The sequence below is a fragment of the Trichoderma camerunense genome, assembly GCF_050948025.1.
Source record: "Trichoderma camerunense strain CBS 138272 chromosome Unknown V8C40scaffold_8, whole genome shotgun sequence".
NCBI classification, from domain to species: domain Eukaryota; kingdom Fungi; phylum Ascomycota; class Sordariomycetes; order Hypocreales; family Hypocreaceae; genus Trichoderma; species Trichoderma camerunense.
The window spans coordinates 602,440-630,336 of record NW_028145362.1 but is presented as its reverse complement, the minus strand read 5'-3'; the positions used below and the strand labels follow the sequence as shown (position 1 = coordinate 630,336).

Here is a 27,897-nt window from a genome sequence, read left to right as displayed (position 1 = left end):
TGTTCTTAGTAGCAGATGGAGCTGTCTGGTGTCAAAATATTAGCACATGCATGGAATTCCGCAGCGGATGATCCCCCTCTTGGTCTCGAGTGGGACAGATGCCCTTGTTTCTTGCATTGGCCTAGGCGCCTACGAATACAAGTTCCCACTCTTTGCTCCGTTGTCATTCTTTCTGCGGAGGCAATACGAAGCACGTACATCCTCGTACATACATGCGGCGATTCAACTTGCCTTGCCTCATCCCATTCATGAAACGTTCCCAAGACCTTCAGTAGACTCGACCATCAAAACACTAGCAAGTCATGTTCCAGGCCCAGCTAAGACAAGTTCTCGTCGATAAAGGCCTCTACATCGTCCAGCTCGTCCTCGCAAGTCGCATGACCTAGTCCGCTGCCCACCACCAAACTGTTAGCATGACCCCAACGCCTTGAGCACTCATACACAACAGCCAGAAAGCAGTTGAGTTGATTTCGGAGTCACTCACGGATATACGTCCCACGAGATTTCAAATCCCATCGCAGTCAACGCATCTCGGCTCTTCTTGGCCAACCCCAGCGTCACCATGCGGTCTTCTATACCGTGACCCAAAAAGATGGGCGTCTCCTTGCTTGCACTATCTTCGGGTACATATTCCATAAAGTTTTCGATCAGTGGTAACCATGCTGAGAGCAGCACGACGCCGGCGAGAGTCTGTGGAAACGTCAGGCCGGCGAGAACAGCTACCACCCCGCCCTGCGAAAAGCCGGCAACGATGATGCGGTTTGCGGGTGTTCAGCGCTGATTTCATCGTTGATGAGACTTTGGATATAGTCTCTGCTGGCGAAAATGCCATCCACATCCTCATCAGTCTGGAGCGCATCTGGAGAACCGTCGTAGACTTGCTGTAACAACATTAACATCACGTAACACAGTCTGAGATGCGAGAGAAACCATACAATGTCAAACCACGCAGGCATCAACGCTCCCCCTTTCTACATTTAATCAGCCCTCAGATCACAGGTTTCTAGTGAAATAGAGCACTTACCGCGGTGAATGCAATTACAGGCGCATAGGGAAGCACAAATTTAACATGGTCGAGTTGGCCGTTGCCTCTCCAGTGCTCGACCGGCCCAAGTAGTACATCTGGTGTATCGCCTAAGCCGTGGATGAATATCACCGTTGCCGTGTGTTCAGCCAAGGCTTCGATGACGACAGGGTCTGTTCGAAGAGCTACTGATTTTCCCTTGTCTACCATAATTAGATGTTATAGATTAGCACAGTCTGGGTATCACCAGCACTGCATAAAAAGTGGTTTGGTGTTACGCCGTCAAGAATGATAACGCAGGTGATGTGACACAGATCCAAGCACTGAGACCAAGATAAGAGGGGATGAGAGTCAATAAGGAACGCATTGTCACTATCGGTGTTCTCCCTGATTTATACTGTATTTTTGGCGACAGCGCATCATCTAGATGTCTGAGACAGCCTCGTGTATGCTGCATAACAACCGCCAGTTATACGTTGCCAATTGAATGCAGGGTAACCGCCCTGCGGCCAACCAGAACTTATCTGCATGTCCTTTGTTGATTAAATGGCACGTCATCCTTGCAGCATCATGGGCTGTTGGTTTTAATTAATTCGAGGCTGGCTTTCCAAGGGAATGGTTGCTGTATCTGAAACTCATTTGCGTTTGCATGATCTGCGCAGGTTCTTGGTGGTTACAGCCCATCAGATAGCATAGCACGTTATCAAGGGAAGCAGAGCATTTTAAGAGATACCACAGGAGACAACGATTGCTTGACCTCTGTGCTCTCAATAGGGAAAAAAGCCTCCATCGCTCACCTACAAGGTCATGGCCACCAGGTATCGCTCCCTGAGCAGAATAGAAAAAGCACATCACATCCCAACAGACGACAAGGTAGTAGCTCGCAGGATCACTCTTTTTCGTATCCCAAACCAATCAATTAAACATGCTATTGCATCCCACTCATTCCCGGATTAAAAAGAGAAAATATACATAGCGATCATCCCATCGCTAGCCCTCTCCGTCCCTCAATCGCATCAGTCCCGATGCTTTCCCAAAACGCCGAATATCAGACATTTACGCAGAGCCGACGAGGAGGCCGTTGAGAGGAATGTGTACTGCAGCAAGACCCACGTTAGCTAACAATGTTTCCTGCATGTATTTTACACCCTGGAGCGGATAATAAAATTGGAAAACGCACTCAGCTTGACGATGAATCCGACAGCGCCCATGACGCCGAAGCCGATGCCAACAGCCTGGCACAGCTTGAGAAACTCCTTCTGGTCGGCTAAAAAAAGGGAAAACAAGACGTGTTAGCTTGGGGCGACGCAAGTGCAGAGGCAGAGCAAGGGACACGTGGTGGGAGAGATGCGTACGCTTCTGGCAGCGGTTGATGAACTGCACGCCGTCCTTGAAGAACTCGCGGGGAACCTCGAGGATCTCCTCAACTTGATCGGCCATTGTGGAAGAGTTGGAAAGATTGGGCGCGAAGATGCGATTGTTGGGATGCAATTGGGTGCAGTCGCGTGAAGTTGGGAGGAGGGAGAGAAGAAGAGTGATGGTGTCGCCAACGGGTTACCAAGAGGATGCTATGTTTTAAGCAGCCAAATTCTGGAATATTAAAATGCCACCTCGCCTCAATGGGCGTGGGGACCGGGGAAAGTGTTTGGCCGATGTTCTGCCGGCCGCGAAGCTCGAATCTAGAATGTGCCGTTTTAGGATGCTGGGAATGGCGCCCTAGCTCAGCCAGATATCCACCATCCCATTGTGAAGGGAGCGAGTGGCTGGATGGCTGGACACATATTCTTATTCAGCATACAAAATTTATGGACGGTTATTAAAAGATACCTATATCTACTCCGGCTACTATTCTATACTACGTTTAGATCTATCTACTACAAGATAGTAGCGATAGATATCTGTACTATGGGAAAATAGCCGGAATCTCTGAGAGTATCTCTGCTATCGCGTAGTAGCTGAATTTTTTGCGTGACGGTACGTATAGATAGGGATATGAACGCAGACAGCTAGGCAGGTAGACAGGAATACAAGTTCTTACACACACATGCATGCTACAATTGGTGGCAATTGCACGTTCTCGAAATCGTGCCCACCAGACAACAAACCAGGCCAGGGATTTAAAAAACGACTCTCACGAGCACACGCCAATGCCAACAAGCAGCCCTCTTAACGGCCTCCTCGTAGGCTCTGCCTAAATGTCTGATATTCGATTTTGTGGGAAAAGCAAGACCACGGAGGGTATTTATAATACAGCCCAAACAGTACTATGTCGTTGCACACAGCTGAGCTAGCTATGCTGTTAGACTCTCCCCATGTTCTCAAACTGTGCCAAGCAGTCATGGGCGCTGTCGGATTCATTGTCAAGCTGCAAAGAAGATGCCTATTTATACTACAGCCTAGCACAGCGTTGCTTCTCTCTACTAGATAGTGCTACTAAATTGAATGTATGCTACCACCACGAGTTTATTATCTATTGTAGCTGTATAAGGTAGATCTAGAAAATTGCCCTAGGTATCATTGATTCCTAGGTACCGTCGACTACGCTGTCCATGCATATACCAAAAACCCACCATTTCCATATTGCCACCCATGCGATGCCAGAAAATAACCAAAAACCTCCATCAAAAACGCCCATGCAATGTTGTATAAGAGCTCGGTACACCTCACAGTTTCTCACTCACGACCTGCTCGCTCGTGAACCAGCTTCTTGCACCGGTTTAACAAGCCCCAGAGACCACCACTTGTTCTTCTCTGAATCCTTAGGTCCACAGCGCCAAGAACATGCCCGATAAAGAAAAGGTACTGCCATCTCCGTCTCGTCCTTGGTGAAAGGTCTCGTAATCACATTCGTGGTACCGCGATCAGGCAGGGGAAGGACGGTGCCCCTACATATCTCTCGCCACTCAAGCCACTCTAGTCGAGGCACCACGAGCGTCTTCCCGCAAGTTGAACAATTCACCCCGCCGTTGTCTCTCTGCGACGAGGCGCGCCGCAGCAGCTTCTGAAGGTGTGAGAGCCCATCTGGAATGTATGAATCGAGTTCACGAAGCTGACTGCTATGATAGCAGCTCTGCAGCGCTAGTTCGACTAAGCTGGGCACAACACTTGGCCGCGCCGCCTCTTTGAGAGAGGGTTGTGAGGAAATGGAAGCAGGGAGACCAAACTGATCACTACCTACTGCGACTGGCAGGTGTGTTACCGAGGATTCCTCCCTTGATGGGAGGCGAAACTCTGAGAGAACTTGGCCATTGGAGTCGGAGATTTGCAGCGGAGATCGGCCGAGCCATCGAGTCAAATATCGTGGCACTTGTTCATCATCGAATAACCATTTATATCTGATTGAGGCGTATGGTGCCGGCTGTAAGGTACTTTGGCTAACATTCTCCCCGTCGGATTGGGCGGCTCCCTCTGGCTGTATGAACGGATTGACAAAGAGGGAAAGGTCACGAAATTTCCCTCCGACTTTGAATAAATCAAGAAACTCAGCGGGCAGATACTTTAATCGGTTCTGCGATATGTTGAGCTGCCTCAGGTTGCTTAGTTTCGAGATTGCCGAGGGAAGCTCTGTGAGCTGGTTTCCACGAAGGCTTAGCACTGTGAGGTGATTGATATCGAAAAGTGCGCCAGGTAGTCGTGTCAAGCTGTTGGATGCCATGAACAGCTTCAGCTCCGGCTCCCTCTGCACAAACGCAACATCCTTGGCCACAATGGGGATGCAAGCAATTTGACTGAGGCGGTTGACGGTATCATCCGACAACACCTCCAAGCCCATGGACATGAGATCCACGGTTTCATTGCCCGAGTCTAGACACTCTTGAATCTTGCGCCGGGCGCCTACTTCTGCCTGAGACAGTTGAGGAACAGCCCGAGCTCCCAACTGTGGCAACCTTGGCAACGCTGGGAGGTCCAAGCCCTCCACAAAGTCTTCGCCATCGGTGGCATCGCTCCCCAGAAAGACACCACTGTCAAAGTCCCTCTTCAAGTAGCGCTTTGTCTGGATGGGAGCAAGGGTGACATCCTCGGTGGAGGCGGAATCTGGAGATTCAAGCTGTTGTTGGAACCACGATCCAACGTAGCGCCTCTTGTGCCTCCCTTCGACATAATTGTCAAGCCCCGGATCATCGTCACTAGAAAAGACAGCTGGGTCGCTGGAATTGAAATTCAAGGGCGACGAGGGATTCCCTTGCCGCGAACTAATACGGTGACGCTTGCGGGGCTGGTTGGAAAAGCTCTGGGATTGCTCATCCCACGAGACCGCAGGCAGTCGAGGCAACGACGGTTCTTCCGACATTTGACAGACAAGCACAGACACAGACGTGCCAAACAAACATGGAATCTACCTGAAACGTGTAACTTGCAATTCCTGCCTTTCAAAAGCCGGAATATAACGACGTGACAGCGGTAGAAACGCGACCAACGCGTTCAGAGGGGGCTAGGCGTAAATAACTTGCAGCGCTACTAAGTGCAGCCCCACGCCGGCCTCCACCCTTGTCGCGTGCGTGGTGCTTTTTGTGACAGCTCGAGATATCCTGGGCTGCCTGCCAGGCAGAGGTTGCGTGGCAAAAAGCTGCTCTACTCTCTGTGCTGTACTCGTATGCGCAGCGACATGCTGCCATTTCTTACTGTACCGTTCTTCGTGGCACTTTCATTAGTAGTGCCAGCCAGCATCTCCATGTTATATGTCCATACAGGTAGCATTGAATTTTTTTTTAAGCTTTTGTCAGTAAGCCCGTAGTTGCATCGGCCTCCCTAAGAATCCTAGGCCCCCGCATTTTTATCGGTTGGAGCAAAGACCCCCAAGACCCCTTTCGTGGCTATCATAAGCTACCAGGGTATAAGAGAAAACCGGTACGGACACCAGCCGGCGAATCTCCAGCTTCCTCTTGCTGACCTAAACTTCACAACTGGGACACATCTTGGGCGCTGGGGCTGGTGCAGAGTTGCGGGTGGTATTAGATCGAGACTTTGCGTGGGCTGCAGTTCGAAGCGGATGTTGACTTGGGCAGAGATTGATTTCTATATAGCCCTGGCTCAGTCCCAATCGTCGTCGTCGCTGTCAACCCGCGCTCTCCCAGCATTGCTTGTTTTGATGGTCTTGCTGGCCAATCGCTCCTCTTCAGCATCCTCCGCTGCCCTCCTCCTCTTGACCACTCGCAGATCGGAATCAGGCACAGCACCAACTTCAACAAGCAGGTCGTCAATCTGCCTCATGTTGGTCCGAGCACCAGCCAGGGTCATCAGGGTCACAATCTGCTTTACAATGTCTCCCTTGTTGTAGACGAGGATTGTAGGGCAGTTTCGATCCGGGTAGTTTTCAATGGCCTGGCTTGCTCGAATTTCGCAAAACTTGATGTCGCCATACTCCTTTGCAGCTTGCCTCCAGAGCTCTGATAGAACTCTTGATTCCACATTGCCCGAGGTGGATGTGAGGTTGACGAAGACGGGGCCGTTATTGGAAGCCTCCGTGATTTCACGCTGGTAGTCGGGCTTGGATATGGGATATACGGAGCCGTGGATAGACTTCTTCTGTAGGTTGCTCAATTCGGCCATGCGCTTCTGGCGATACTGTTCCAGAAAGTCGTCATCTTCTTCGTCTTCTAGCTCGTCGAGCTCGTCCAAGTCTTTGCCCTCTAGTCGGTTCTCATGCGCAAGTCGTCTGGCCTCAAGAATGGCCTCTTCAATCATGGGAGTCGGACTGGGTGGCTTCTCGGGGATAACGCCATGTTTGCGCAGAATGTCATTCCTATGGAGGGGTCAGATTGCTGCGCATCGACCATCGCGGGGCAGCTTACCATTCAGTATCGGCGTTGGGATCGTCGATTGGAACCGCAATTCTTTGTTCTGAAGGAGCGGCCATGGTGATGCTTCAGTCGAATGTAAATAGAGGAGTAACTGTGCAGAGAGGCCAAGATGCTGAGGGAAACGTCAAGTAACGAAACGGCACAGTTGCATGAAGCGAAGTAGCTCCAGCACCGTTGACAGCTGGCGTCATGGGGGGCCGCGCAAATCTCCAGGCAGACAAAATAAGGGAGCCATCTTTTTTGGCTGCCTTGGACACAATGATGACTCCATAGCTCTCATTCTGCACAAAGGCGGTGCATAAAATCCCCATATTTCCTTAGTCGCGGATTCACAATTGTTAGCGCAATGGAGCTTCTCTAGCTCGGTCCAATTGTAAGGAAGATACGGGGTACAACAGGGGACAAAAACTTCATCACGTGCTGGTGGGCGGCCAAACCCTATCACGCTATTCCACTTTGGAGAAAAAATTCCTGTTGCCAGCGAACGAGATTCGCCCCCTCAATGTGCACCGAACTTTTCCTCGCTTAACTCCTCTCACTCCAGCTTGCGAGCCTACAAATCGATTGCCAGATTTCGTCAAGACCCTCGACCCTCGCAAGACATTCTACGGCAAATTTTTCTCGAGACAATCAGACAAGATGGTGAGCGACAACTTAACCTTTTCTGCCCTTGGGAGGATGGATCGATGCGATGCGTGGGAATACCGGGATGGCGGAAGGATACTCGTCGCCTGACGACGAAGGGCATCAAACTTTTTTTTTGGGCCAAACCGCTGAAGGACGATCCGGATTGAATTGCATCGATGGCATACTTCGGGAATGGGGATACAACACGTAAAGGGAAACAGAATTGCTGACTGAATATTGTCATAGGTGCTCGCTGTTGACCTTCTCAACCCTTCAGCGGCCTCTGAGGCCAAGAAGCACAAGCTCAAGGTACGGAACCGAATCGAAGTCATCACGAATGACGCCACCGAACATGCACATGGGTTTCTAATGTTTGATTCATCTGTCTAGACCCTTGTTCCTCAGCCCCGATCCTTCTTCATGGACGTCAAGTGCCCCGGCTGCTTCACCATCACCACCGTCTTCTCTCACGCCCAGACCGTTGTCATCTGCCAGGGATGCACCACCGTTCTGTGCCAGCCTACCGGTGGTAAGGCCAGATTAACCGAGGGCTGCTCTTTCCGAAGAAAGTAAACTGTCCGCGGGGCGGCTTTCTTTCCTTGGGTACTGATGACTCTTATGGTTATATGGTGGTGATCATCTCGGATCTGCAAACAAAACATCATCGACGTGGGGGATAGACAATATACCTTGCGAAAATAATCAATCTCTTTTGCAGATAGAAGATGGAACACCCAACACAGGGGCGTTTGGGGGTCTCCGGATATCTTGCATGGCACATCATTCTTCTCGTTTTTCCGTTTACGCGCCTTGTACCACAGAGTCGTTTCTTGAGGCAGGAACAAAAAAAATAAAGCACTGCATGGGTGTTCAGCTGGAGAAAGCATTCACTTGAGTGTCTAGATGGATCTTTGATGGACTGACTAGGCGCGATGACGTGGAGCCGCTGATTTGAGGATCGCTTCATACCCGGAGTGCAGTGGGTAGTGGAGGATAGCACTGTGCTTTTGCGAAATTCAAAGGTTTCCACGAATATTGTCGCCTTGTCGCCACCAGTGATTCCGTGATGTGTTGTGTGAGGCCGATTTATGCTGAAATGCCCATCTGCTGTCCAAATCTCGGACTGCCGCTTCCGGAAGGCGTTCGAAGGCGTTGAATGAAGACAGCCCCGTAGTTGTAAACACGGATTGGATTTGATATGGAAAGGGACTGTCTATATTTGGCCGAGGGATTGATTGTACTTTTGTTTCATAATTAAAACAACTTTGTATTTATACGGCGCGTTGCCGTCATAAAGCTCACTAATGTCCACTGTAACTGCTTTCGGTCATGACTGCAATGAAGACGACGGCGGCAACTAGTTTAGTATCAATGCAGCCAACCTAGTGATGCAACATCGTTTGTGATATTGTGTGAAGCTACTGCAATGAGGGTGAGTTATAAGAGAACTTGCTGGACGATTGTATGTACGACGAGGCCTTGGGCTAGCTGAATGCCTTTTTCTTGTGGCTCTCGGAGTCAGTCAAGGTGGTGAGATGAGCATTTAGACCCGAATTGGCTATTCAGTATCCATATTCCAAGTTGCATAGCTCAGCACCCATACGCTCAAACGGGTTGCAAAACCACGCAGGGACCATACAAGAAATATGAGAGGAACACGCTCGTCACTCTATATGAGTTTAGTGTGGCGGGTATGTGCGGATTGTCTGTTTCTGTATCCTGGTCACTTTGTGGTTCCCTCTTTTTTTTTGCACACTTTCCTTGACAGTCACCAAGCATGAGGTACCCATATGGGATACAAATAGAGGGGATGGATGGAAGCAGATATTAGAAAGATTTGTTGTTAAAGCAGATAAACCTCCCTCTGCATCCACAACATTTGAACTGCACGTCGTCCTTGTGGTACAGGATCACTAAGTCGGGGTGCTTAGCAGCCACTCCCACAGTAAGCCCAATAAGCGACGTAAGAAGGATCTTTAATCTTACAATCCAACTCTAATGCTGCTCAGCATGCGTCATGGGACATCGCTTTTATGACCTAGGTAGGTAATCGAGCCCAAGTTGATAATCGAGACATGTTTGTGAGGATTTTAAACTCTGTTCCCCCCAATCCATCTCTACAAACAATTCCCACTTCAATGTCTGCAGTCCCAGAGCTTCAACCAAACACCTCTCTACTTCTATCCACATTAACTTTCCGCCATGTATAGGAACAACGACGGCAAATTGTGTGACCCAGATACTAGACAGCCGCTTACCGGAACAACGCGGGACGAGCTTCTCTGGTTCTTACGCACAGAATATGAGGGACAGCATCGAGCCAATATTCCGTATTCTGCCACCACCTACACCTACAGGCCATCAGTTCGCGATGTCGTTGCCAATGACTTGCCAGATATACCTCTTTACCACTGGATAGATGCTTGTAACAAGTCAGTTCCCGTCTATATTATACCTGGCCGAAGGTGGCTACTACTTCGTGTGGTACTTCACAACTATATTTATCGGCGCTGGTTTCGTCCTTACCGGAGCGAAATCGACCATGGACGCTTCATCTGCAAATTCATATACCCACACAATTTACCTGATGAGCCCACGACTTCTATGTTGGCGATCCGTGATATCATTTCTCTCAATCAAGCCTTCTGCAACAAATTTGAGGCACAGCGCAGTATTTATGCTGAGGAGCGGTGTTCAGATACCAGATGGGTTGAAAGCGACTACATTGAAGGCTGTTTGGACCATCATATTCTTCAACCTTTATTTCGAGCCTTGCTTATTGTTGTTTCTGATGAGAAGTACAACAAGGAAACATCTGAGACTGTCGGCAATCTTCCCGTGTACCTGGTTCGCACAGGCAGAGAAGAAGGACTCAGCGCACCCATCTCCTTCGAGTCTATCTCAGCCAAGATTATCAGCCACTTGAAACTTGGATGTGTTGTCCAAGTCACAGTGGAGACGGCCATTGATTTCGTCAAGGGATTGGAAGCTAGAGAGGCTGCTGTATTTGGGCTTCGACCTGACCCGGTAGCCGACTGGGCGCCGCCCGGGCAAATGATTGAAGATTGGAAGTTGACGGGAGAGACTGAGCCGCTGGTCGGACCGAATTCGCAGTGGGTGAATATTGAGAAATATCCGAGGTGGACTGGGAGTGGTGAGCGAAACGACTCTGGGCTCATGGCTCGGTTTGAAGAACAGGCGTTTAGGCTGGAAGCTATGAGAGAAGCTGGGATGTAGGCAGAATTCGGAGCGTGGCGAGCTACTAATGAGTCTACTGCTAAATACTACACTGTATGGGATGGGATTGGAGTTGCTGGCATGATAGGCCATGCCTTTCGCCGACTCGGTTTTGATGTTGGTGAGAAGGGCAATGGTTTTCCTGTAAACGATGAGAGGATTTTACTTAGCGTATGGTAACATACTCACACCAGTCTACTGTGAAATATGTTATATCGATAGCATTATAAAATATAAACAATTTGAGAAAGCAGCGATAGCATTGATATCTTTATAGAGTTAGTAGAGATAACATTGGAACTTTAAAGAGAACTTTGCAAGCGATGGCTTTAAAGAGGTCGCTTGTAGCGGCAGGTATATTAGTACATTTCCAGGTTGGGTTTCCCAGCCGAGCTGTGGTTAAGTGAAACTTTCCAATTTCGTTCATAAACTCTTTAGGGACTTTGCATCACACATTCACTTTGAGCAAAGAGTACCTCACCTTCAACCGAGAGTATCAACGACGCCATCGTCAACTTACAAAAGAATTGACTAAGCTTTTCCACTCAGTAAAAAAAACCACTTAACGCGAAACCGTCGCGCCGTGACGCGCCTCAAACCTAAAGCGACGCCCCACTGCAATACCTGGCCCAATCTCGTTACCCCGGCATCCGCAAGCCTCCATTTGGCCAAAAACCTTCGCTTACGCCTTTTGTCTGGCCAACGCAAATCTCGCAACCCCCGTCCATTTCCTTTTTCTTCTTTCTTTTTCCTTTGTTTCCAGCATAAAACCACTCTCCACTCCTCTTGTACACTGCTTCTTCATTTTTGTGCAACCCGCATTGGATAATTTCTTGACGCAATCGGAAAGCTTTTAATTGGGCCGGAATCCGGGAACAGGGCGAGACATTCCAGACGCAAGACCCTTGTCTTTTTGCCATTTCAAGAAAAGAAAAGACATCGCAACGTCATCTGACCCATTGCGGCTCTGATTGACCATCTGCCCCCACGATATAACTTCTCCTGCAGCTTTGCTGCTTCATCCTCGTTACAACTTACCTCATCTCCCCAATCCTTACTTCCATCATCGCCCATCATGTCGAATCCTCGAACCAAGCGCCAATTCGCCGGTGCGGCAGCTGATCCCGCCCAACGCCAAATCACATCCTTCTTCACCGGATCGCCCAACACCAACCATCCGGCAGCACCCCAGCCCACGCTGCGCCCCGAATTGCCCGCCAACGTCCAGGCGAACCTCCTCAGCGTCGGCATGCGGGTGCGAAAGTCCGTGCCCGAAGGCTACAAGACCATCGACCTCGCCAAAATCAGCCCTGCCCCGAACGGCATTGCGACCAAGGATTTGCGGCGGCCGGCGGTAGTGGGGAAGCAAGTGCCGAACGAGCTGCTGCCATTCTGCGGAATCAACAAGGTTGGCGGGTTGGATACTCAACCTGAATCTCAGTTCTTCGATGAGGACGTCCCTGCTCTGGACAACATTCCTGAACTCAGCATGTCGCAGGAGAGCATGGACAGCGTCGTTGATGGCGAATCCTCTCGGAAGCGAACTTTTTATGATGAATGCCAGTGGGATATCGACGCGAGCGAGGCAGAATACAGACAGCCCCATTGGAACGACAGGCCAATTGCTGTCCCGCACTCTCGAGTCAAGAAGGCGTATGCGCCCGGCGGTTTCGAAGAGGAAAACATGGCTGTGGATGGCAATGAGGACGAAGATTTCCCAGATGCCGATTTCTTGGTCTAGGTATGCTTCAGAACAATGATTTGGAGGAGTACGTGGACATGATATCTGTGGGTATCGACATCCCAGATTGTGTAATTGTATGAGGTGGAACATTGGCGCACTGGCGTTTTTCGGGATACAGCTCAGTTAGCTGCTTGTGACATTAAGAGATGGAGGCTGTCTTATTATTGTTTTTGTTGTTATCTGTTTTTACATGAGCCGACTAAGACAGAACGGCCATGGTATTTTGTTATACTATTGGGGTATATTATCATTATTATGGAGGGCTATACAAAATACTTAGGTAGGTAGATAGCTATGACCGCAAGGCGGCAGATGTATCATCAAATTTGCCGATTGAATACAAGGAATTTACAAACCTGCTACATTTACATACCCACAAATGGCTCTCGGAATTCGAGTAGGTCTCGCTGCCCATAAAACTCACCAGCAACTGTGAGGATCATGGTGAGCGTGGCTCTCATGTTCATCCTCGCATTTCTTCGTTCCTCTTCTTCGAGGCGTAGGCTTTCGCTCTCGGCGAGCCTTGCTAGAAGCTTCCGCTTGGCCTCTTCTAGAGCCGCCTCGTCGTCTGCTTGTTCGGTTATCTCACCCTCATCGGCACTGGAGTCGGAACCGGTATCCATTGCTACGTCCTCATCTTCACTGCCGTCGTTGTCCTTTGCAATCTCTGCATCGTTGTTTTCCGCGGGTGTCTTGACTTCATCCTTGGGAATAGAGATAGAGGCTGGTGGAGAATCCAGGATGCCACCTTCAGTGTCAGGCGGACCATTTGCCGTGGTATCGGCTGCAGGAGCATCGTAATCTTCATCCCCTTCTTCAACAGCTTCCGCCACAACTTCTTCGTCGCTGCTGCTAGCGTCGACATTATCGTTGACTCCAAATCCATCCTCTGCAAGTTCATCTCGTAAAGCGGCCATCTCCGCCAAGCTTCTCCCCAGGAGCACTGCTCGCCGTCCCAAGTCACGAATCCAGCCTATTTCCGTGTGGTTGAGTTCCCCCACGTCAGGAAGCCTGGAAAGTAATGCCCAGAGCCAGTGACTCGTTCTTTGAGGGATGCTGTGTCCGCTTTGTAGAAATTTGCCGCCAATCATTACACGGAGAATCTTAAGCACCGTGTCTTTGGACATGAGCGCGACTTGGATAGGATGGGGATCGGTGGTTTGCAGGAGGCGGGTCCATAATTTTGTGGTAGAAGGCGAGAAAGAGTTGGCCTCTGTGGCCTGGGAGCGTGACAATCGGCTTGCAGCATTGTCGGGTAGTTTTGAATGAAGGATTTCGCGGGTGCGATAGTACTGACTCAATATAGAGGAAAAGTACGCTTCATTAAGCGCCTTTTGAATAGCCTCAGGGTTTTGTTCGCCCGGTTCGTCATCTTGGTCGCTATCGGCTCCTCCCCACCCTTCTGATATGCCTATGTAGGCACCGTCTTCGTAAAATCCATTCGGCTCAGTAGCGGTAAAATCGTCGACAGCATCGGTTTTCTGGTCCAGCTCGCCTTCTTCCTCTGACTCGTCTCCTCGGTCAAATCCAGGAGGAAGCTGTGGCCCAATTTGGATTGGAGCGGCGACTAGGAGATGCGGTATAGAAGAGGCTTGTTTTCTAGAGTACTCACCATATCAGTAAATGCGGTCTGAGATACGGGAATTGTTCAGCAGATGCAATCTCGGGCAAGCCATGTGGCTAGAGAAAGGAGATGGTCTCTTACCTCACAGACATCAGGTATGCCATGGCATCGGCGTCATCCTCAAACTCCGACTCCTCTCCTGCTGGGATCGTCGTCGCATTCTCGCTGCTGGAAAAGACGTATTTCTGCCCCCATGTCGGATCGATTCCCGAGTGCTGATGCTGGCGCGTCTTGGAGCTGTTTGTCTTTGCGCGTTTCGTCTGCGGCTCTGGCGTCTCGCCGTCTGTCTCCTCCATATCTCGTTTGGCCGACATGATCACTACCGATGAGCAGCCTTCGAGAGCAGCATTAGCGGCAGTTCTAGATATCAAATACAAAGTTATATGCTGCTGGAGTTGAATGTATCCAAATGATATGCCCAAGATGAAGACCGAGGGAATGTGAAAAAGCACAGCTGGAGAAATAAAGTGGAATTAACAGGCAGAGGCTAGTCCCTGGCACTAACGGTGGGGAGCTTCCCTGGCACTTGAACCCCACCAAACCCACTAACGAGATGCCGCTACTTGCAGTCATATCATCGCACTTCTTTTCGGCCTTTGCTTCAAAATCTTGCAACTCTTTGACGGCGTTTTTGATGGTTTGAATTCAACAATGACGGCGGCTGTTGTTCGCCGTGGTGCTCTGGCAAGGACAAAATGGTATCTGAACTGTAGCAGGTCCATTGGCCAACTGCCTTTGCGGCGGTCGCAGAGCACCTTTAACCACTTTGTGGGAAGCAGTCAGTCTCTGCATGGATATCCAAAGCCTCAACTTTGACTAACAGATCGCGAATACAGCCAAGCTACAGCCAAGCTCTACACCTCCAGTACTAAAATCCGATACGAAACCTTTCCGACTGGCCGTAAAAGACAACATTGCCACGGAAGAGTTCCCGACGCAATGCGCTTCCGGAGTCCTAGGCCAGCATGCCTCTCCCTTTGAGGCCACCATTGTTCGCCAACTTCGAGCACGCGGAGCCTCTGTCGTTGGGAAAACGAATATGGACGAGTTTGGAATGGGATCACACTCTGTAAACTCTATCCATGGGCCGGTCCGAAATCCCCTAGCACCAGCTGGTGAGGATGTGTCTGCTGGAGGCAGCTCTGGAGGCAGTGCCGTTGCAGTTGCTCTCAACGATGCAGACATTGCGCTCGGCACAGACACTGGCGGCTCAGTTAGGTTGCCGGCGGCCTATACTGGTATTGTTGGGTACAAGCCAAGTTATGGCATGCTCTCGAGATTTGGCGTTGTTCCGTACGCAAATTCACTGGACACCATTGGCTTACTTGCACGAGATGTCGAGTCTATCCGGCAACTGGTATTCGATACGAGGCTGTATGAAGAGCATGATCCCAGCGATCCCACGTCATTGAGTGTCGAGACCCGTCAACGCTGTTCAAAAGCTGCGCCGGCAGCCCTACCAAATTTATCTCAGCTAACCATTGGCGTACCCGTCGAATACAACATCGACGAACTGGACCCCGCGATACGTGACGCTTGGGCTGCTACTGCTTCAGCATTAGAGTCGCAGGGCGCTCGCATAGTTCCCGTGTCTCTTCCTTCGACGAAGGAGGCCCTTTGCGCATACTATATTCTCGCCCCCGCCGAGGCATCATCTAACTTGGCCAAATACGATGGAGTACGATATGGTATCCGCGGCTCTGAAGGAGATGCAGCTGGAGAGACTCTGTACTCTGAAGCTCGCGGTGCTGGTTTCGGTGCCGAAGTCAAACGTCGAATCCTCCTGGGAACATATAGTCTTAGCTCTGAAGCCATGGACAACTACTTTATCCAAGCCCAGAAGATACGGCGGCTTATTCAACAGGACTTTGACAGAGTGTTCAAGTTGGATAACCCGCTTTACGAACCGAGGCAGTTTGATCTGAGCGAAATGTCTGCCGATACTGCCCTGGAAGACAAGCAGGGTCCTGCCCAGGTGGATTTCTTGCTGTCACCAACTGCGCCAACGTATCCGCCTAAGCTGAGCGACATTATGAAGCGAAGCAGTATTGACGCTTACATGAACGACGTCCTTACTGTACCGGCTAGTCTTGCCGGTCTACCTGCCGTCAGTGTTCCGGTCAAGATCGACCAGAGCCACCAGTTTCCCACTGGACTTCAGTTGATTGCTCAATATTGGGACGATAGGAGGCTATTGGCATTGGCAGACAAGGTGGTAAAGTTGATGGCGGCGTGAAAAATAACTGAACATATATAAATTTGGATACCCCTTTGAATGGAAAGGGATGTTGCTAGATTTGGCTTGTATTATATATATACTTGATGACTTTATGAATCATCTACATTATTGTTATTTGTTTGGGTGAGACCAGCCGCTATATACCATTCAGCTAATCTTGGGTATCCTCTCAATCTCATAGTTCTCTCTGGAACAAGTCAAGATCGCTCATAATCTTGTCCGTATAATTTCGAACCGCTTATTAGCATGTGAAATATCCAGGTAGAGGCCATTCCGGTTTCAACCTTTTGGCAAATGGGCTCCAGGAGGGTTGGTTGTAAGCACATGGTTGGCCGTATCTTCCTTCAAGTATAGTGATGAAGATTTTGCTTAGCCTAATACTGGATTGGACAGGGATCGGGTTGATGTTTGAGTCGTAAGTACTGGCCGAGTTATCGATGCTCAGACGCATAGTTCAAGGCGATCTGCTGCGATTTCTCCGATCGTCGTCTCGGTCTTCATCTCTGTCCACTTCCATCTCCCCTTCTGAAATCTCACCAGATTCTTCCCTCTCCCCATTTTCTCTGTCGTCATTATTCTCCTCCTCGTCTTCTTCCAGCAGGTCTTCAAGGTCTCCCAATGGGCTAACCCTGGGCTCCAGTATTTCCAAATCTTCCAACGTTTCCCTCTTCGGCATCTTCCACAGACTTGTTGCACAGACTCGATCCTTTGTGAGCAAGTCGTCCACAAACTCATCCACATATGTAAGTGACGTGCCCGCCCTCGCCTTGCGCCTCAATTTCCGTCGATCTTCCAGAAACGGCTCCAGCGTTTGGTATACGTCCTTCGGTTGTCTCGTCAACCGCACGTAGAAGCACGCCAGCGCGCGCAGGTACTTGAAGTGCTCCCCTCCATAAGACAGATATTCGTTCAGAATCGCATCGCTGGGAGCAAGCTCGAGCAGCTTGAACGCCAGACACAGGAAAGGACTCGGTTTCTGCGAGGCACCGTGCGTTCCTCCGATGAAATTGACGTGCTCCACGACACGGTCGATAATGTCGGCTTCGTTGAGGGCGAAGCACTGCTCCTTGTAAAAGTACGAGTCAACGATGCGGTCCTTGACGGCCTTTTCCATGATTGTCGCGGGATTGAGCCCGTTTGGCGCCAGGGCCGCAGAAGAGCCGCGGTCGTCGAGGAAGCGCCGCGCATCGGCCTGGACGGTATCGTTTTTGAATTTCGACATTGTTGAGGAATTGCTGGAGAGGAACGATTTAGGAATGGGACGATGACGTCGGGATGGATTTCGCAATTGCAGCTCGAGTCGCGTTTGCAAGCGCCTAGATTTCGAACGCCCGGGGTGCGATAAGATTGTTGCTGGGTCAACAGGCGGCGGGCGCATCCTTGCAGATCATCGACCCAGTAGGAGCGAGATCCCGTCTTTTGTGTATTCAGACTATCCATGACGTGAATGGCATCAAACAAAACGAGGCGTTATCTCGTGTTTGCATCAGTCTTTTGTTCCTAGGTTACACGAAATTTATAAAAATTTTTTGGTCATTGTTTTTTGCTTCAATATGCGGCGTGTTCTCCTCACCTCGAGTCAAGTGTCCATGCTGGCCACGGCCTCTATGAGTAAGACTGCACTTCTCCCCCCACCAGCATTCCAAGTAAAAAAAATAGGCGAATTGTTTCTAATTCTTGATCACGCAGTCCTTCTTTGTGCAAGCGCTCTGTTTCTCAGTGGTTACGCCATTCAGCAGCGGACTCTGCGGGAACTACGAGCAGCTATCCGGCCGCGCCAGTCTCCCAAGGCGCATCTACCCGAAGAGTTCAGGGGAGCCCTCGCAGACCTGGATGAAAGCTCGCTGCTTGTGATTGAAACAGAGGCACAACGATGGTCTAGGGAAGCTCGCGAATTGGCGTCGCCCCAGATCAAGGTATCGGATGCGGAGATCCAGGTGGAGGAGACTCCGGTAGAGTCTAAGCCGGAGCCGGAGCCGGAGCACAAAGAGGAGGAACACAAGGAAAAGAAGGTTGCCGTGCCTGATGGCGAACCGACAAAGGAGCAACTGGCAATGCTTGCAACAATCCAGAAGAGCGTCAAGGACAAGTCGTGGGCTGTGGAACACCCCGATCCGCTGGCTAAGAACAAGGCCCCGATTTCAGCAGCAGAGCGCCGCAGGTTGATTAAGGAGGAGATTAAGAAGCTGGCCCAGTCAGAAAAGCCCGTCTACTACCAGAGAAGGCTGTGGTGAAATAGTCTATAATTTTGGCGAGGCCATGGTGTTTTTTGATTGCTTTTTGGGTGGGTATTTTCATGGGTTGGTTTTTGGATATATGAGGAACACGATATAAGGCGACATGAACATTTACGGAGGATCAACTTACATATACGAATTGGGTACATGGTGGATTTTTTTGATATTTATTTCAATACATTCATTTTCTTTGATCCTGGGTGATCTTATCAACCTCTACTCTCTCCACCTCTGTTACCACTTCTATTGCAACCGCCCCTAACGTATGAGCCAAGACAAGTATTCCGAAACATATTACTATACCTAAAAGTAGCATACTATTTAACAACGCACTATTCCTGGCCCCATTTTGCGAATCTAACATTATGCTACCAGCTGACATTTACTAGTCACTTTGGAACGACTCCAAGATGCGGGCGTAAGCCCCCTCTTGTGAGACGTTGCATTATCTATAAGGGCTAGCAATCCTTTAGAACTCCGCTCATCATTTATTGCTTTGCAGCCCTTTCAACGATCGCAAAGCTCGCACTTGAGCAGGATTGCACCGTATCATTCCGTCATGCCACTTCCTCATGAGCCAATTACCATCCATGGCGGCTGCAACTGCGGTGCCGTGAGATATCGCATCAACATCCCCTCCTTTGAGCAACGCCCTCTTCATTTTGTTCATGCGCCTGAAGAGGCTTCAGACCCAACAACACCACGTCTGCCACTGATTTGCATCTGTCATTGTAACGACTGTCGATCTGCTACGGGCTCAATCCTCCCGACATGGTGCCTCACGCCGCAGGAAATGTTTACCATCTCGTGTTTACCCATGAAGGAAGTCGATGAGACGGCAATGCAGAGCCTTCGCCTTGCGCCGCATGATGTGATGGGCGACTCCCAGAGACCGCCATATGTGCCAGCTCATGGCATCTTATCTGGCGTCGAATCTACATCTGGGACATGGCTTCGGGTGTTTTGCTCGACAAATGAAAAGGTCCAAGGTTGGGACGTGGACAAGCGGATATACAGGTCATTCTGTGGGCGGTGCGGCACCAATATTGCCTATCTTGTCTATCCTATGCCGTTCAAGTTCAGAGACATGATTGATGTTGTAGTTGGTACGGTTGATCGTGCGGATATGGAGCAGCCGTGGATGCAGCCGGAGAGGCAGCTGTGGCACAACTATGGCGTTCCTTGGATTAAGGATGTGGTTAAGGATATGGACGGGCCGATTCACCCCTCTTTTTCGACGGCCGAGTTTATTCGCAAGTAGATTCATGAGCTGCCATGTTGAGTTATTACTTCTTGCCAATAGATATCTACTGTAGAAAGCGATTACTACTTGAGGAAATCATCGTCACGAGAAATCTGTCGCTGTCAGAGAAACTCAATGCTACTGTGGTTGCTCTATCGAATTGTTTTTATTTCCCAATTTTATCAAAACTTTGTACATACATTTTACTACAACTTGTTATGAGCTAGTCTAAAAGTGAAATGCTGCTCCAAGTCTGTTCGGCGAGACTCTGTATTCCGCTTTCGTCAACTTGACGAAACCTTCTCGCTCTTGTCCCGAATCGGTGAGTACTTCAAAAAAGGGGTATTATTTTTCTGGAGACTTCAATTGGATCTTTCGTTCCATCTGGTATTTTAATGTTGAGTTAATGAAGGAAGAAAAAACTCATATCAGATCATCTAATAGCTGGATTCAATATACCGGGAAATAACTACATCTACTCAACTAACGATAAAAAGTGTTCATTTCAGATGTCAGAATGCCCATATGCCTATCATTTTTTGCCTTCATAATTGATTAATTTGCGCCCAAAGCAATCGATGATTTATATACAACGCCACATGCGCCGCAAGTACCTGATATGTGTAACCTGATCCACATTCCAGGGCAACTGTCAACACTTATAAAGGGCCCTCCCTCTTATTCATCATCTTGCCATTGTAGTTCTGTTTGGTTAAGATATTTGCCTGCGGTCGCAATGCCGACTGTAACTCAAGATGTAGGCAATGACGCATGCTGCGATGAAGAGAAACGGGGAGCGGATCTCAAAGTCGCTGCTGCTAATAGCACTGACGTACAACCGCAATATGATGCTGAAATTGAACCTCAACTAAGAAGGCTGGAGCTCCTCAAACAACAGTATGGAGTGAGTCGAATATTCTTGGTTCTCATATTAAGACGGCAATTGCTTACTTCAAACTCTCCCACCTAGAGCACTTGGGATAGTCCGGACGATCCCAACGATCCGTATAATTGGCCTTCTACGCGCAAGGTCCTGACAGGCATCATTTTCTCCATGTCTCAGCTAATAACGCTCATGACCGCTAGCATCATCTCGGCAGCGCTAAATGACATCTCATCCGACTTACACATTGGCATGTCATCAGCGCAGATGATATTCTCAACATACTTCCTTGGCATCGCGTTTGGGCCTTTCGTCGTTGCTGCAATCTCCGAAATGCACGGCCGGAAATGGATCTGGGTGGCTGGGAATACGTGGTATATCCTTTGGAATGCGATAAGTCCTGTGGGAAAGTCTGTCAATGTGATGATTCTGAGCAGGTTGATGGCTGGCTTGGGTGCTTGTGCCGGCGTCACTGTATGTACTCCTTTATTCCTTTCTTGTTTCAACTGTGATAACTGACTGGTTCATATAGCTTACTGGTCCAACAATGGCGGATATGTATGGCAAAAGAGAGCGTGGGAAAGCAGCTTCAATAGCAGCTTTGTTGCCCTCTCTGGGACCTGCCCTTGGCCCTATAGTGGGTGGCGTTGTCACGCAATTGATCGAATGGCCTTGGATTTTCCATATCATGAGTATTGTTACATCTGTCGTCACTCTTGTCGGTATATTCTACATAAAAGAGTCGTACACCCCAGCCCTTCTCCGTCGCAAAGCCAGGGGAAAGCCCGTGACACCTCGAGAAGCTCTGACAAAGGCATTTTGGTCAGAGGTCTCTAAGCGTTTGGGTTTAGGCATTTGGAGACCTGTTCGCCTCTTACTCACGCGGCCGATAATCCAACTGATTGCGTTTGTAATGGCCCTCAGCTTTGCTATATATACTCTGCTTCTTGGCACGTATGCAACCATGTTTATGGATCGGTATGGGCAAACTCCATCTATCAGTGCTCTCCATTACATTGCCATTGCTGTTGCGATGACCTTTGCAGCCCAAGTGGGTGGTCGAGTGATGGATTTGTTGTACAGGCGTCTGAGTGACCGACGAAATAAGGGTCAGGGGAAACCAGAGTTTCGAGTCCCTTACTTGGTATCCGGCATCGTCTTGCTTCCTATTGGGTTGGTCATGTATGGTTGGGCCGCAGAACGCAGAGTCGCTTGGCCCGTGGTTGATATTGGCGCCGTCATATTTTCGTTGGGGACCGTCATTGTCCCCCAGACGCTCCTTGCCTACCAGCTTGATGAGTTTGTCGAGCATGGAGCGTCTGCTAGTGCTGCCACACGAGTTTTGGCCTACATTCTTGGCTTTGCTTTTCCAACATTTGCTCCCAAGTTGTATAGCACATTTGGCTATGGTTGGGGCAATAGCATGATGGCGCTGATTTGGGTTGTCTTTTGCTTTCCATTGCCCGTCGTTCTTTGGCTGTGGGGAGAGAAAATTCGGCGATGGGGTAGAAGAGATGAAGAGCACCGAGTGGAAGGATTGTGAATTATCTAGCGCACTAGAGTAGAGCGATGGTATATTCGTAATCTATTCCTAATCGTTAATATAGTAACCAGTCGTAAAGGTCATAACTCATGATATCGTAGCTGCTATTTCATGCTCTGCCATCTCCCTCTTTTCGTCCTCAACCTTTGCCTCTGCCTCGTCGTCTCCGATTATGGTGATATCATCCACCACTTCTGCCGTTGCAAACCTCCAAGCGGGAACCTTCTTTTCGAACAAGATGTCCATCTCTCCATATGTCCTGCCTCGAGTCTCCGGGATACGAAAAATGGCCCAAATAGTCACCAGGAAGCTGATTCCGAACCAGACAAAGGCCGTCTTTCCCTTTAGATTCGCCTCGGTGGGGTTGATCAAGTATGGTTCGATGGTGTTGTCAACGATGTTTACAATGTTGTAAATGACGCCGGCAATGGAGAGCGTCTTGGCTCGCAGTCTTGTCGCTGAAACCTCTGAGGCAACAGCCCACGTCTGTGGCCCGATAGTTGCAGAGTAGACAGCCAGCCAGACAAGTGCCAAAGCAGACTGACCCCATTTCGCAGCTGAATTGTTCGAAGCGTAGGACAGGATACCGATGAGTAGGAGATCCAGCGTGAGGAAAGTGTAGCCGCTTAGAAGCACAGTTCGCCGGCCAAAGTGTGTCATGAGAACCCACGAGATGCACGTTGCCACAAAAGCGATGCCCATGTTACCAAAGTTCATTTTGTAGGCATCCGAGGCAGATAAACCAGCTTGTACGAAGAAATATGTAGCGTTGTACGCCAGAGATTGCCCAATCAGACTTTGAGAAGAGAGCGACAGACAAGCAATTTCGGTGCGTCGTAGGTTGGCGCCGGTGAGACAGTCCCAGTAGCTGGCGTCCGCCTTGATCTTCTGCTCGAGTCTGTTTGTGTCGTACATCATGAGGATCTTTTGGTTGATTTGCTCGTCATCAAGGCCGCTGGAGAGCCGTTTCAAGGAATTCCTTGCGTCTTCGATTCGCCCCTGTCGAATGAGCCACCACGGAGAATCAGGAGCAAGCCATGCGAGGACGAATAGAGGAACTGGCCAAACCCACTCCACGGCAAAGGGGATTTTGTAGGCCCATTTAGTGGTGTTGTTGACGAGGCCCTGCAAGATACCAGCAATGATGAGCTGGCCGATAACCCAGCAGATGTTGATGAAGGAAGTCATGTAGCCTCTCAGGACGAGAGGGCAGATCTCGGACGAGTACACAGCCCCCATGATTGAGAAGACGCCCCAAATTGCGCCGAGAAGACACTGCCCAGCAAGCAAGACGTGAACGTTGGGCGCAAAGAAAGGAATAAAGATGAGGCCCGTCATGATGGTTAGAGCTACCATTGTGACCCTGCGGTGACCAAATCGCTCGGTAACAAAGCCGTTGATGACCATACCAAAGACACCTCCGCATGATCCTGCTGTGCTGAGGCCTACTTGCCACGGTCCCGAGATGACTTTGGTTCCCAGTTCCGGGTGGTATGTGCCGTATTTCTCGACGAATGAGGGATATGCCATGAGACTGCCCATCAAAATTGTGTCGTAGCCCACCATGACTGTCAAGATGATCATCAGTCAGTCACACGAAGCCATTCTAAACATTCACTTTCCCAAGTACAGAATTTTGGAGAGGCCAGCCTTACCAATTGTAAACGACATTGCAATCGCCCAGAATATGGCGGTGGGATACCGCCTCAATGCTTCGCTGACCGTCGTCGCATGCTCGTCTCTGTTGGCACTGGCGACAGCCTCGGTGATGGCCGCAGCCTCGGACGTCGAAGGAGGAGCTATCGTCTCCATGCTGCCGAGAATCTGAATATGTATGTGTCTCTGGTCGAAGTGAGGAGAACCTGTGATTTAAAGTTCTACAACAGAAATAGGACGAAGCGATTCAAATCCTACGAGAGACACTCGACCACTTTAATAGCCCCTCTTTTTCGCGAGGAGTGTCTCACTCAGTCTCACAGGGAGGGCAGGACTCATGAGATAGAGAACGCCGACAACTTTCCAACGGCATTTACGGGCATAATGGCCTACTTGTATGCATCTTTGAGTCTCGGCCGAGGTCCCAGTTTAATATTCCTCCCGCAGCGGGTCCTGCCCGGCTCCATCTTGGTAACGACAGTAGTATCATCTTGGTAACCTCATGTAACTCCGGGGCTTGCTGATAAATCCCGAGGCTATTCTTACGCATGTGTTGTGATCAATATTGCAGGATAAACCCTGGCGATATACAGCAAGAGGGAATAACTAATGCCAATACTAATACAAATACTACGCCTGATGTTACGTCGGGTACTTACACAATGAATGGGATCGGTTGATAACGAAAGCAACAGCGACATGGAACCCTCCAGAAAACTTGAGGGCACAATCTCTGAGAGATAGGACCCATGCATGCGGCCAGATCTGGAGATCCAAGCGAGCAGGATCTAGCTAAACAAAGTGGGTTTTCTCTTTTTTGCCTTTTTTTTTTAGGCGCCCAATAGGTGGTGTACGAGATCCCGTACGTTTAATCTGCACGGGATCCCGTACAAATTACATGTACCTAAGCAACGCAGCTTACAGCGCATTACAGCGCACTACAGCTACGCAAATTTGCAACGCTCAAATAGCTCAAATTAAGCTTTGCGCTTGAAGAGGATATGTACATGTACTTAAGGTCCAAAACTTACCGCTGCAGATGAGGATTTTAGTCAACGGACCGCTCTGGTCGACAATCTAGCAACACCTTTACTCCCTATGGTCGTTCCGGACTAGATTGCTCCCGGCGCTATAACGCTTTATTAAATGAACCTCTTGAAAGCTTAATTTAAGCCATTTAAGCGTATACACCGTTGTTCCTACGAAGTCACATCTAATTACAGTGCAACGCCCTGGCGTATTATGTAGCTTACAATAATACATAAGACTATAATCAACAGCTTCTTCTACAGTGAGGCTGGCCGTGAACGCGATGACTGCTGCCGTATTCGAGACTGACCCCGAGACTGAGACTGGGGGAGTCGAAGTTATCTCAGCCGCCCAACCAGGCGCTGACGAGCTGGATGGACTAGCCGGTCTGTGAGAAGTGTTTATATTAAGTTAGAAGGAATACTGAGTTGGAGGGGCTGGGAATAAGAATTGATATCGATTGATAGTTGGACTTATGTGTAAGATATGCTCTCCCAGTGTGTTGCACTGTATTCTTATGTATAGGTGTGGCAATTGTGATTTGGGGGTAAACTTAGCTGGTGATGTGGAGTATTGCGGTTTAAATAGGAATATGTTACGGTGCAAATATGTAGGAAGACTCAGAGTAACTCTTTCTTTGATTAAGCTTTTGGTCTTTATAGCTATCCACCCTATATGTTTTCTTTTATCATATTATACTATATACATGTTGAAAGCAAAAAGATTACCTGTATTTCTTTTTACACAGGTATCTCTTCCTTCCGCCGTCGGATACTCAACTTGACAGTCATATCTGTGATGCCTTGAATCCCATAGCGTATGAATCTGGGCGTGACGCCATCTGCAAACTTGATGTCATACTTGAGAAGAATATTGATCAAGGCAATCTTCAACTCATTTGCTGTAAAGAACCTGCCAGGGCATGCGAACTTGCCATAGCCGAATGCAAGATGCTCTGGTGCTGTTGAGACAAATCCGGCGTACCTCTGCTGCTCCTTGGTACCTTTGCGTAAGTTGTAGAATCGATAAGGATCCCATTTATCTGGACTGTCGTGAAGTTTGGGATCCCACATTGAACTTGCGTCAACGGCTGTGACCGTACCCTTTGGAATGACGGTGCCATCAGATAGAACAATTCGTTGCGTTGCCAAGCGGCTCATTGACACTGGGATATGATTAGTTTCTGCAGTTGGCATAAGTTGGGTTGCTGGCTTCTAATAACATACCAGTAGTAAACGGTTTCATTCGCTGGCTTTCCTTGATGACGCTGTCCAATAATATCATCTGATCAAGGGATGCCTTTTTCCACCCGCTCTCTCGGAGCACGGAAATTGCCTCCTCTCGCAGTGGCTGAATGATTTCTGGATGCAAAGCAAGATCGGCGAGTACATGTGTCATGAGGTCGGTTGTTGTATGAACGGAAAACGTCGCCATACTAAGCTGAACGAGCTCTGGATCGTATTTCTGTCCATTGCTCTCTTGCGCGACCCATTCAATCGCATCGTTGTATTCAGGCACTGGCTTCCCCTTCGCAATGGCCTCTTCTTTTAGCCCTTGACGTTCAACAAGGATAGTTCGTAATAATTTCCTAATGCCGGCCATATACCCGCGGGCTGTTCGGCAATTTGCGTCGAATATGTTTACAAAGTACCGCATCCAGGCTGGCCAACGTTGAAGGCCTTGGAATGCTTTAGTAATAACGTTGGCGTAACCTCCTGTAAGGCGTAGCCACTCTTTATTACTACAAAGCTCAGGACCGAGGAAAACTCGAGACGACATTCTAGAAACTAGCTGTAAAACTGTCGCTTGAAGCGGTACGTCGTGCCATTCTGGATCTCAAGGTCAGTTTTGTTCTTCTCCCCGTTGATTTGCCAAGGACACACCTCTCTCGTCTGTAAAAAGATCCGCCAGTGCCAGCGTGGTTTCTTCCGCGAGAGGCTTTGTGATTTTAACTATGCAATGATATTAGTATTACGATGATTGGTTAAATATGATATCCAGGTACATACCAAGCTGTTTATTAAAATGCTTTATGATGACAGTCCTCACAAGCTCATTATTTATGTCATCACGGAAAATTTCAAATCCTGCTAAATGAGAAGGAAAACTCTATAAATTGTAAGAATAGATAAACAATCCACACATTCTAGTACAATACCTTTGCGAGTTGCTGTCGGAGATTAAATCTCTCGTCGTTTCGGAGCTCTTCTGCCATGGACCCAGGAAGAATGACCATGGATCCAAATTCTGTGTTTAACATGCCAGGCGTATTCGGGTGGTCGCGAAACCAGCCCCCTATCAGATTTGTTGCACTGAATTGGTATAGTTTTATTGCTCTCTTATTAGAAAACTCAAAGAAGCCTTTGCCGTTTATCTGGGGAATCTTGGACGACGAAGCATAGCTGTAAATGCCGACCAAGAGGATTAGCACGGCAATAATCCATTGGGTGGACTGAGGCTGAAAATGTTCACTCCATTGAGCAGACTGAAGCTGAAAATTCTCCAGCGAAATGTTCATCTTGGGCCAGCTCTGGGTTGCTCCGAGTCCCAAACACACTACTACGTGTAGCGATGATGACTGCTTATTTCTCGAGTAATAACCGGACAAATATTTTCCTTGGCAATTAGTTTATACATATAGTACAGTGGCTTCCGGCTCGTAAGCTCTCTCTCTGTATCCTTCGATGAATGCATAGGTACGCGTACCATATAATTACCCATTAAGGATATTATTGCACGAGTTTTGCCCCTCGGAAACTATGGCGTAACCCACTATCCTCGGTCGTTTCCCTATCTGGCAATCCCCCTCCTCACTATTTTGCTGCTATATTTATCGCCGTATAAAAGCCGATCCCTGTTAATCATATTCATTGCTCTATCAGGTAGAGGCATATGGGAACTTCCTTTTCAGGAACCTTCTCACGCCTTCTGCACACTTCCTACATTTGGTAAAAGCTACAAGTAAGGCTTCTGAATTGCCTTTCTAAGGCAAATAGGCTGTACAAGGCGG

At 49.0% G+C, this 27,897-nt stretch overlaps 15 protein-coding genes across 15 annotated transcripts; 7 read left to right on the top strand and 8 right to left on the bottom strand.

Annotated features, from left to right (window-relative positions):
* Positions 1–84: 84 nt before the first annotated feature.
* On the bottom strand, positions 85–1,541 carry V8C40DRAFT_243971 (Phospholipase/Carboxylesterase-domain-containing protein). The gene is made up of 4 exons (XM_083215545.1): positions 1,025–1,541; positions 936–971; positions 485–881; positions 85–390 (listed from the first exon to the last, which is right to left on the bottom strand). The coding sequence occupies exons 1-3, from the start codon at positions 1,232–1,234 to the stop codon at positions 720–722; spliced, it is 408 nt and encodes a 135-aa protein (XP_083073606.1). The 5' UTR covers positions 1,235–1,541; the 3' UTR covers positions 85–390; positions 485–719.
* Positions 1,542–1,701: 160 nt separating this feature from the next.
* V8C40DRAFT_243968 (translocon subunit SSS1) lies at positions 1,702–2,597 on the bottom strand. Its single transcript, XM_083215544.1, has 3 exons — positions 2,380–2,597; positions 2,205–2,291; positions 1,702–2,121 (listed from the first exon to the last, which is right to left on the bottom strand). The coding sequence occupies exons 1-3, from the start codon at positions 2,462–2,464 to the stop codon at positions 2,081–2,083; spliced, it is 213 nt and encodes a 70-aa protein (XP_083073605.1). The 5' UTR covers positions 2,465–2,597; the 3' UTR covers positions 1,702–2,080.
* Positions 2,598–3,541: 944 nt separating this feature from the next.
* Positions 3,542–5,685, bottom strand: V8C40DRAFT_213508 (leucine-rich repeat domain-containing protein). The gene has a single exon (XM_083212138.1). It carries the CDS (start codon positions 5,313–5,315, stop codon positions 3,702–3,704), a length of 1,614 nt encoding a protein of 537 aa, XP_083073604.1. The 5' UTR covers positions 5,316–5,685; the 3' UTR covers positions 3,542–3,701.
* Positions 5,686–6,055: 370 nt separating this feature from the next.
* V8C40DRAFT_265425 (thioredoxin-like protein) lies at positions 6,056–6,881 on the bottom strand (the record flags this gene model as incomplete). The annotated part of the gene is made up of 2 exons (XM_083219656.1): positions 6,056–6,767; positions 6,817–6,881. The coding sequence occupies 2 exons, from the start codon at positions 6,879–6,881 to the stop codon at positions 6,056–6,058; spliced, it is 777 nt and encodes a 258-aa protein (XP_083073603.1).
* Positions 6,882–7,644: 763 nt separating this feature from the next.
* V8C40DRAFT_265424 (40S ribosomal protein eS27) lies at positions 7,645–8,025 on the top strand (the record flags this gene model as incomplete). Its single annotated transcript, XM_083219655.1, has 3 exons — positions 7,645–7,659; positions 7,699–7,761; positions 7,843–8,025. The coding sequence occupies 3 exons, from the start codon at positions 7,645–7,647 to the stop codon at positions 8,023–8,025; spliced, it is 261 nt and encodes an 86-aa protein (XP_083073602.1).
* Positions 8,026–9,556: 1,531 nt separating this feature from the next.
* V8C40DRAFT_287114 (uncharacterized protein) lies at positions 9,557–10,689 on the top strand (the record flags this gene model as incomplete). Its single annotated transcript, XM_083222649.1, has 1 exon — positions 9,557–10,689. Exon 1 carries the CDS (start codon positions 9,655–9,657, stop codon positions 10,687–10,689), a length of 1,035 nt encoding a protein of 344 aa, XP_083073601.1. The 5' UTR covers positions 9,557–9,654.
* A 1,044-nt stretch (positions 10,690–11,733) lies between these two features.
* Positions 11,734–12,795, top strand: V8C40DRAFT_243957 (ribonucleotide reductase inhibitor-domain-containing protein). The gene has a single exon (XM_083215543.1). The coding sequence runs from the start codon at positions 11,765–11,767 to the stop codon at positions 12,428–12,430; it is 666 nt and encodes a 221-aa protein (XP_083073600.1). The 5' UTR covers positions 11,734–11,764; the 3' UTR covers positions 12,431–12,795.
* Positions 12,667–14,497, bottom strand: V8C40DRAFT_243956 (SIP1 domain-containing protein). The gene is made up of 2 exons (XM_083215542.1): positions 14,139–14,497; positions 12,667–14,032 (listed from the first exon to the last, which is right to left on the bottom strand). Exons 1-2 carry the CDS (start codon positions 14,369–14,371, stop codon positions 12,799–12,801), a joined length of 1,467 nt encoding a protein of 488 aa, XP_083073599.1. The 5' UTR covers positions 14,372–14,497; the 3' UTR covers positions 12,667–12,798.
* A 138-nt stretch (positions 14,498–14,635) lies between these two features.
* Positions 14,636–16,503, top strand: V8C40DRAFT_243954 (glutamyl-tRNA(Gln) amidotransferase subunit HER2). The gene is made up of 2 exons (XM_083215541.1): positions 14,636–14,835; positions 14,894–16,503. The coding sequence occupies exons 1-2, from the start codon at positions 14,709–14,711 to the stop codon at positions 16,291–16,293; spliced, it is 1,527 nt and encodes a 508-aa protein (XP_083073598.1). The 5' UTR covers positions 14,636–14,708; the 3' UTR covers positions 16,294–16,503.
* Positions 16,327–17,560, bottom strand: V8C40DRAFT_243953 (PRP38 family-domain-containing protein). Its single transcript, XM_083215540.1, has one exon. It carries the CDS (start codon positions 17,516–17,518, stop codon positions 16,751–16,753), a length of 768 nt encoding a protein of 255 aa, XP_083073597.1. The 5' UTR covers positions 17,519–17,560; the 3' UTR covers positions 16,327–16,750.
* A 289-nt stretch (positions 17,561–17,849) lies between these two features.
* Positions 17,850–18,887, top strand: V8C40DRAFT_287111 (uncharacterized protein; the record flags this gene model as incomplete). Its single annotated transcript, XM_083222648.1, has 2 exons — positions 17,850–17,907; positions 17,986–18,887. The coding sequence occupies 2 exons, from the start codon at positions 17,850–17,852 to the stop codon at positions 18,528–18,530; spliced, it is 603 nt and encodes a 200-aa protein (XP_083073596.1). The 3' UTR covers positions 18,531–18,887.
* V8C40DRAFT_213421 (GFA family protein) lies at positions 18,887–20,027 on the top strand. The gene has a single exon (XM_083212137.1). It carries the CDS (start codon positions 19,093–19,095, stop codon positions 19,792–19,794), a length of 702 nt encoding a protein of 233 aa, XP_083073595.1. The 5' UTR covers positions 18,887–19,092; the 3' UTR covers positions 19,795–20,027.
* A 485-nt stretch (positions 20,028–20,512) lies between these two features.
* Positions 20,513–22,245, top strand: V8C40DRAFT_287109 (major facilitator superfamily domain-containing protein; the record flags this gene model as incomplete). Its single annotated transcript, XM_083222647.1, has 3 exons — positions 20,513–20,680; positions 20,747–21,133; positions 21,192–22,245. The coding sequence occupies 3 exons, from the start codon at positions 20,513–20,515 to the stop codon at positions 22,200–22,202; spliced, it is 1,566 nt and encodes a 521-aa protein (XP_083073594.1). The 3' UTR covers positions 22,203–22,245.
* V8C40DRAFT_213403 (general substrate transporter) lies at positions 22,246–24,244 on the bottom strand. The gene is made up of 2 exons (XM_083212136.1): positions 23,858–24,244; positions 22,246–23,770 (listed from the first exon to the last, which is right to left on the bottom strand). The coding sequence occupies exons 1-2, from the start codon at positions 24,012–24,014 to the stop codon at positions 22,290–22,292; spliced, it is 1,638 nt and encodes a 545-aa protein (XP_083073593.1). The 5' UTR covers positions 24,015–24,244; the 3' UTR covers positions 22,246–22,289.
* Positions 24,245–25,591: 1,347 nt separating this feature from the next.
* Positions 25,592–27,578, bottom strand: V8C40DRAFT_287104 (cytochrome P450). The gene is made up of 5 exons (XM_083222646.1): positions 27,046–27,578; positions 26,897–26,996; positions 26,771–26,839; positions 26,114–26,716; positions 25,592–26,052 (listed from the first exon to the last, which is right to left on the bottom strand). The coding sequence occupies exons 1-5, from the start codon at positions 27,403–27,405 to the stop codon at positions 25,628–25,630; spliced, it is 1,557 nt and encodes a 518-aa protein (XP_083073592.1). The 5' UTR covers positions 27,406–27,578; the 3' UTR covers positions 25,592–25,627.
* Between the last annotated feature and the right edge of the window lie 319 nt (positions 27,579–27,897).

Coding starts and splice junctions, on each gene's coding strand:
- V8C40DRAFT_243957 (XM_083215543.1), top strand. CDS start 11,765: ATGTCGAATCCTCGAACCAAGCGCCAATTCGCCGGTGCGGCAGCTGAT.
- V8C40DRAFT_213508 (XM_083212138.1), bottom strand. CDS start 5,315: ATGTCGGAAGAACCGTCGTTGCCTCGACTGCCTGCGGTCTCGTGGGAT.
- V8C40DRAFT_243956 (XM_083215542.1), bottom strand. CDS start 14,371: ATGTCGGCCAAACGAGATATGGAGGAGACAGACGGCGAGACGCCAGAG. Junction 14,033..14,138: donor GCATACCTGATGTCTGTGAG/GTAAGAGACCAT, acceptor TGAGTACTCTAG/AAAACAAGCCTCTTCTATAC.
- V8C40DRAFT_213403 (XM_083212136.1), bottom strand. CDS start 24,014: ATGGAGACGATAGCTCCTCCTTCGACGTCCGAGGCTGCGGCCATCACC. Junction 23,771..23,857: donor TGCAATGTCGTTTACAATTG/GTAAGGCTGGCC, acceptor TCATCTTGACAG/TCATGGTGGGCTACGACACA.
- V8C40DRAFT_213421 (XM_083212137.1), top strand. CDS start 19,093: ATGCCACTTCCTCATGAGCCAATTACCATCCATGGCGGCTGCAACTGC.
- V8C40DRAFT_243953 (XM_083215540.1), bottom strand. CDS start 17,518: ATGTCGAAATTCAAAAACGATACCGTCCAGGCCGATGCGCGGCGCTTC.
- V8C40DRAFT_243968 (XM_083215544.1), bottom strand. CDS start 2,464: ATGGCCGATCAAGTTGAGGAGATCCTCGAGGTTCCCCGCGAGTTCTTC. Junction 2,292..2,379: donor CATCAACCGCTGCCAGAAGC/GTACGCATCTCT, acceptor CCCTTTTTTTAG/CCGACCAGAAGGAGTTTCTC. Junction 2,122..2,204: donor CGGATTCATCGTCAAGCTGA/GTGCGTTTTCCA, acceptor GTCTTGCTGCAG/TACACATTCCTCTCAACGGC.
- V8C40DRAFT_243954 (XM_083215541.1), top strand. CDS start 14,709: ATGACGGCGGCTGTTGTTCGCCGTGGTGCTCTGGCAAGGACAAAATGG. Junction 14,836..14,893: donor TAACCACTTTGTGGGAAGCA/GTCAGTCTCTGC, acceptor TCGCGAATACAG/CCAAGCTACAGCCAAGCTCT.
- V8C40DRAFT_243971 (XM_083215545.1), bottom strand. CDS start 1,234: ATGGTAGACAAGGGAAAATCAGTAGCTCTTCGAACAGACCCTGTCGTC. Junction 972..1,024: donor CTGTAATTGCATTCACCGCG/GTAAGTGCTCTA, acceptor GATTAAATGTAG/AAAGGGGGAGCGTTGATGCC. Junction 882..935: donor TGCCTGCGTGGTTTGACATT/GTATGGTTTCTC, acceptor ATGTTGTTACAG/CAAGTCTACGACGGTTCTCC.
- V8C40DRAFT_287104 (XM_083222646.1), bottom strand. CDS start 27,405: ATGAACATTTCGCTGGAGAATTTTCAGCTTCAGTCTGCTCAATGGAGT. Junction 26,997..27,045: donor TCCGACAGCAACTCGCAAAG/GTATTGTACTAG, acceptor TACAATTTATAG/AGTTTTCCTTCTCATTTAGC. Junction 26,840..26,896: donor GCATTTTAATAAACAGCTTG/GTATGTACCTGG, acceptor ATCATTGCATAG/TTAAAATCACAAAGCCTCTC.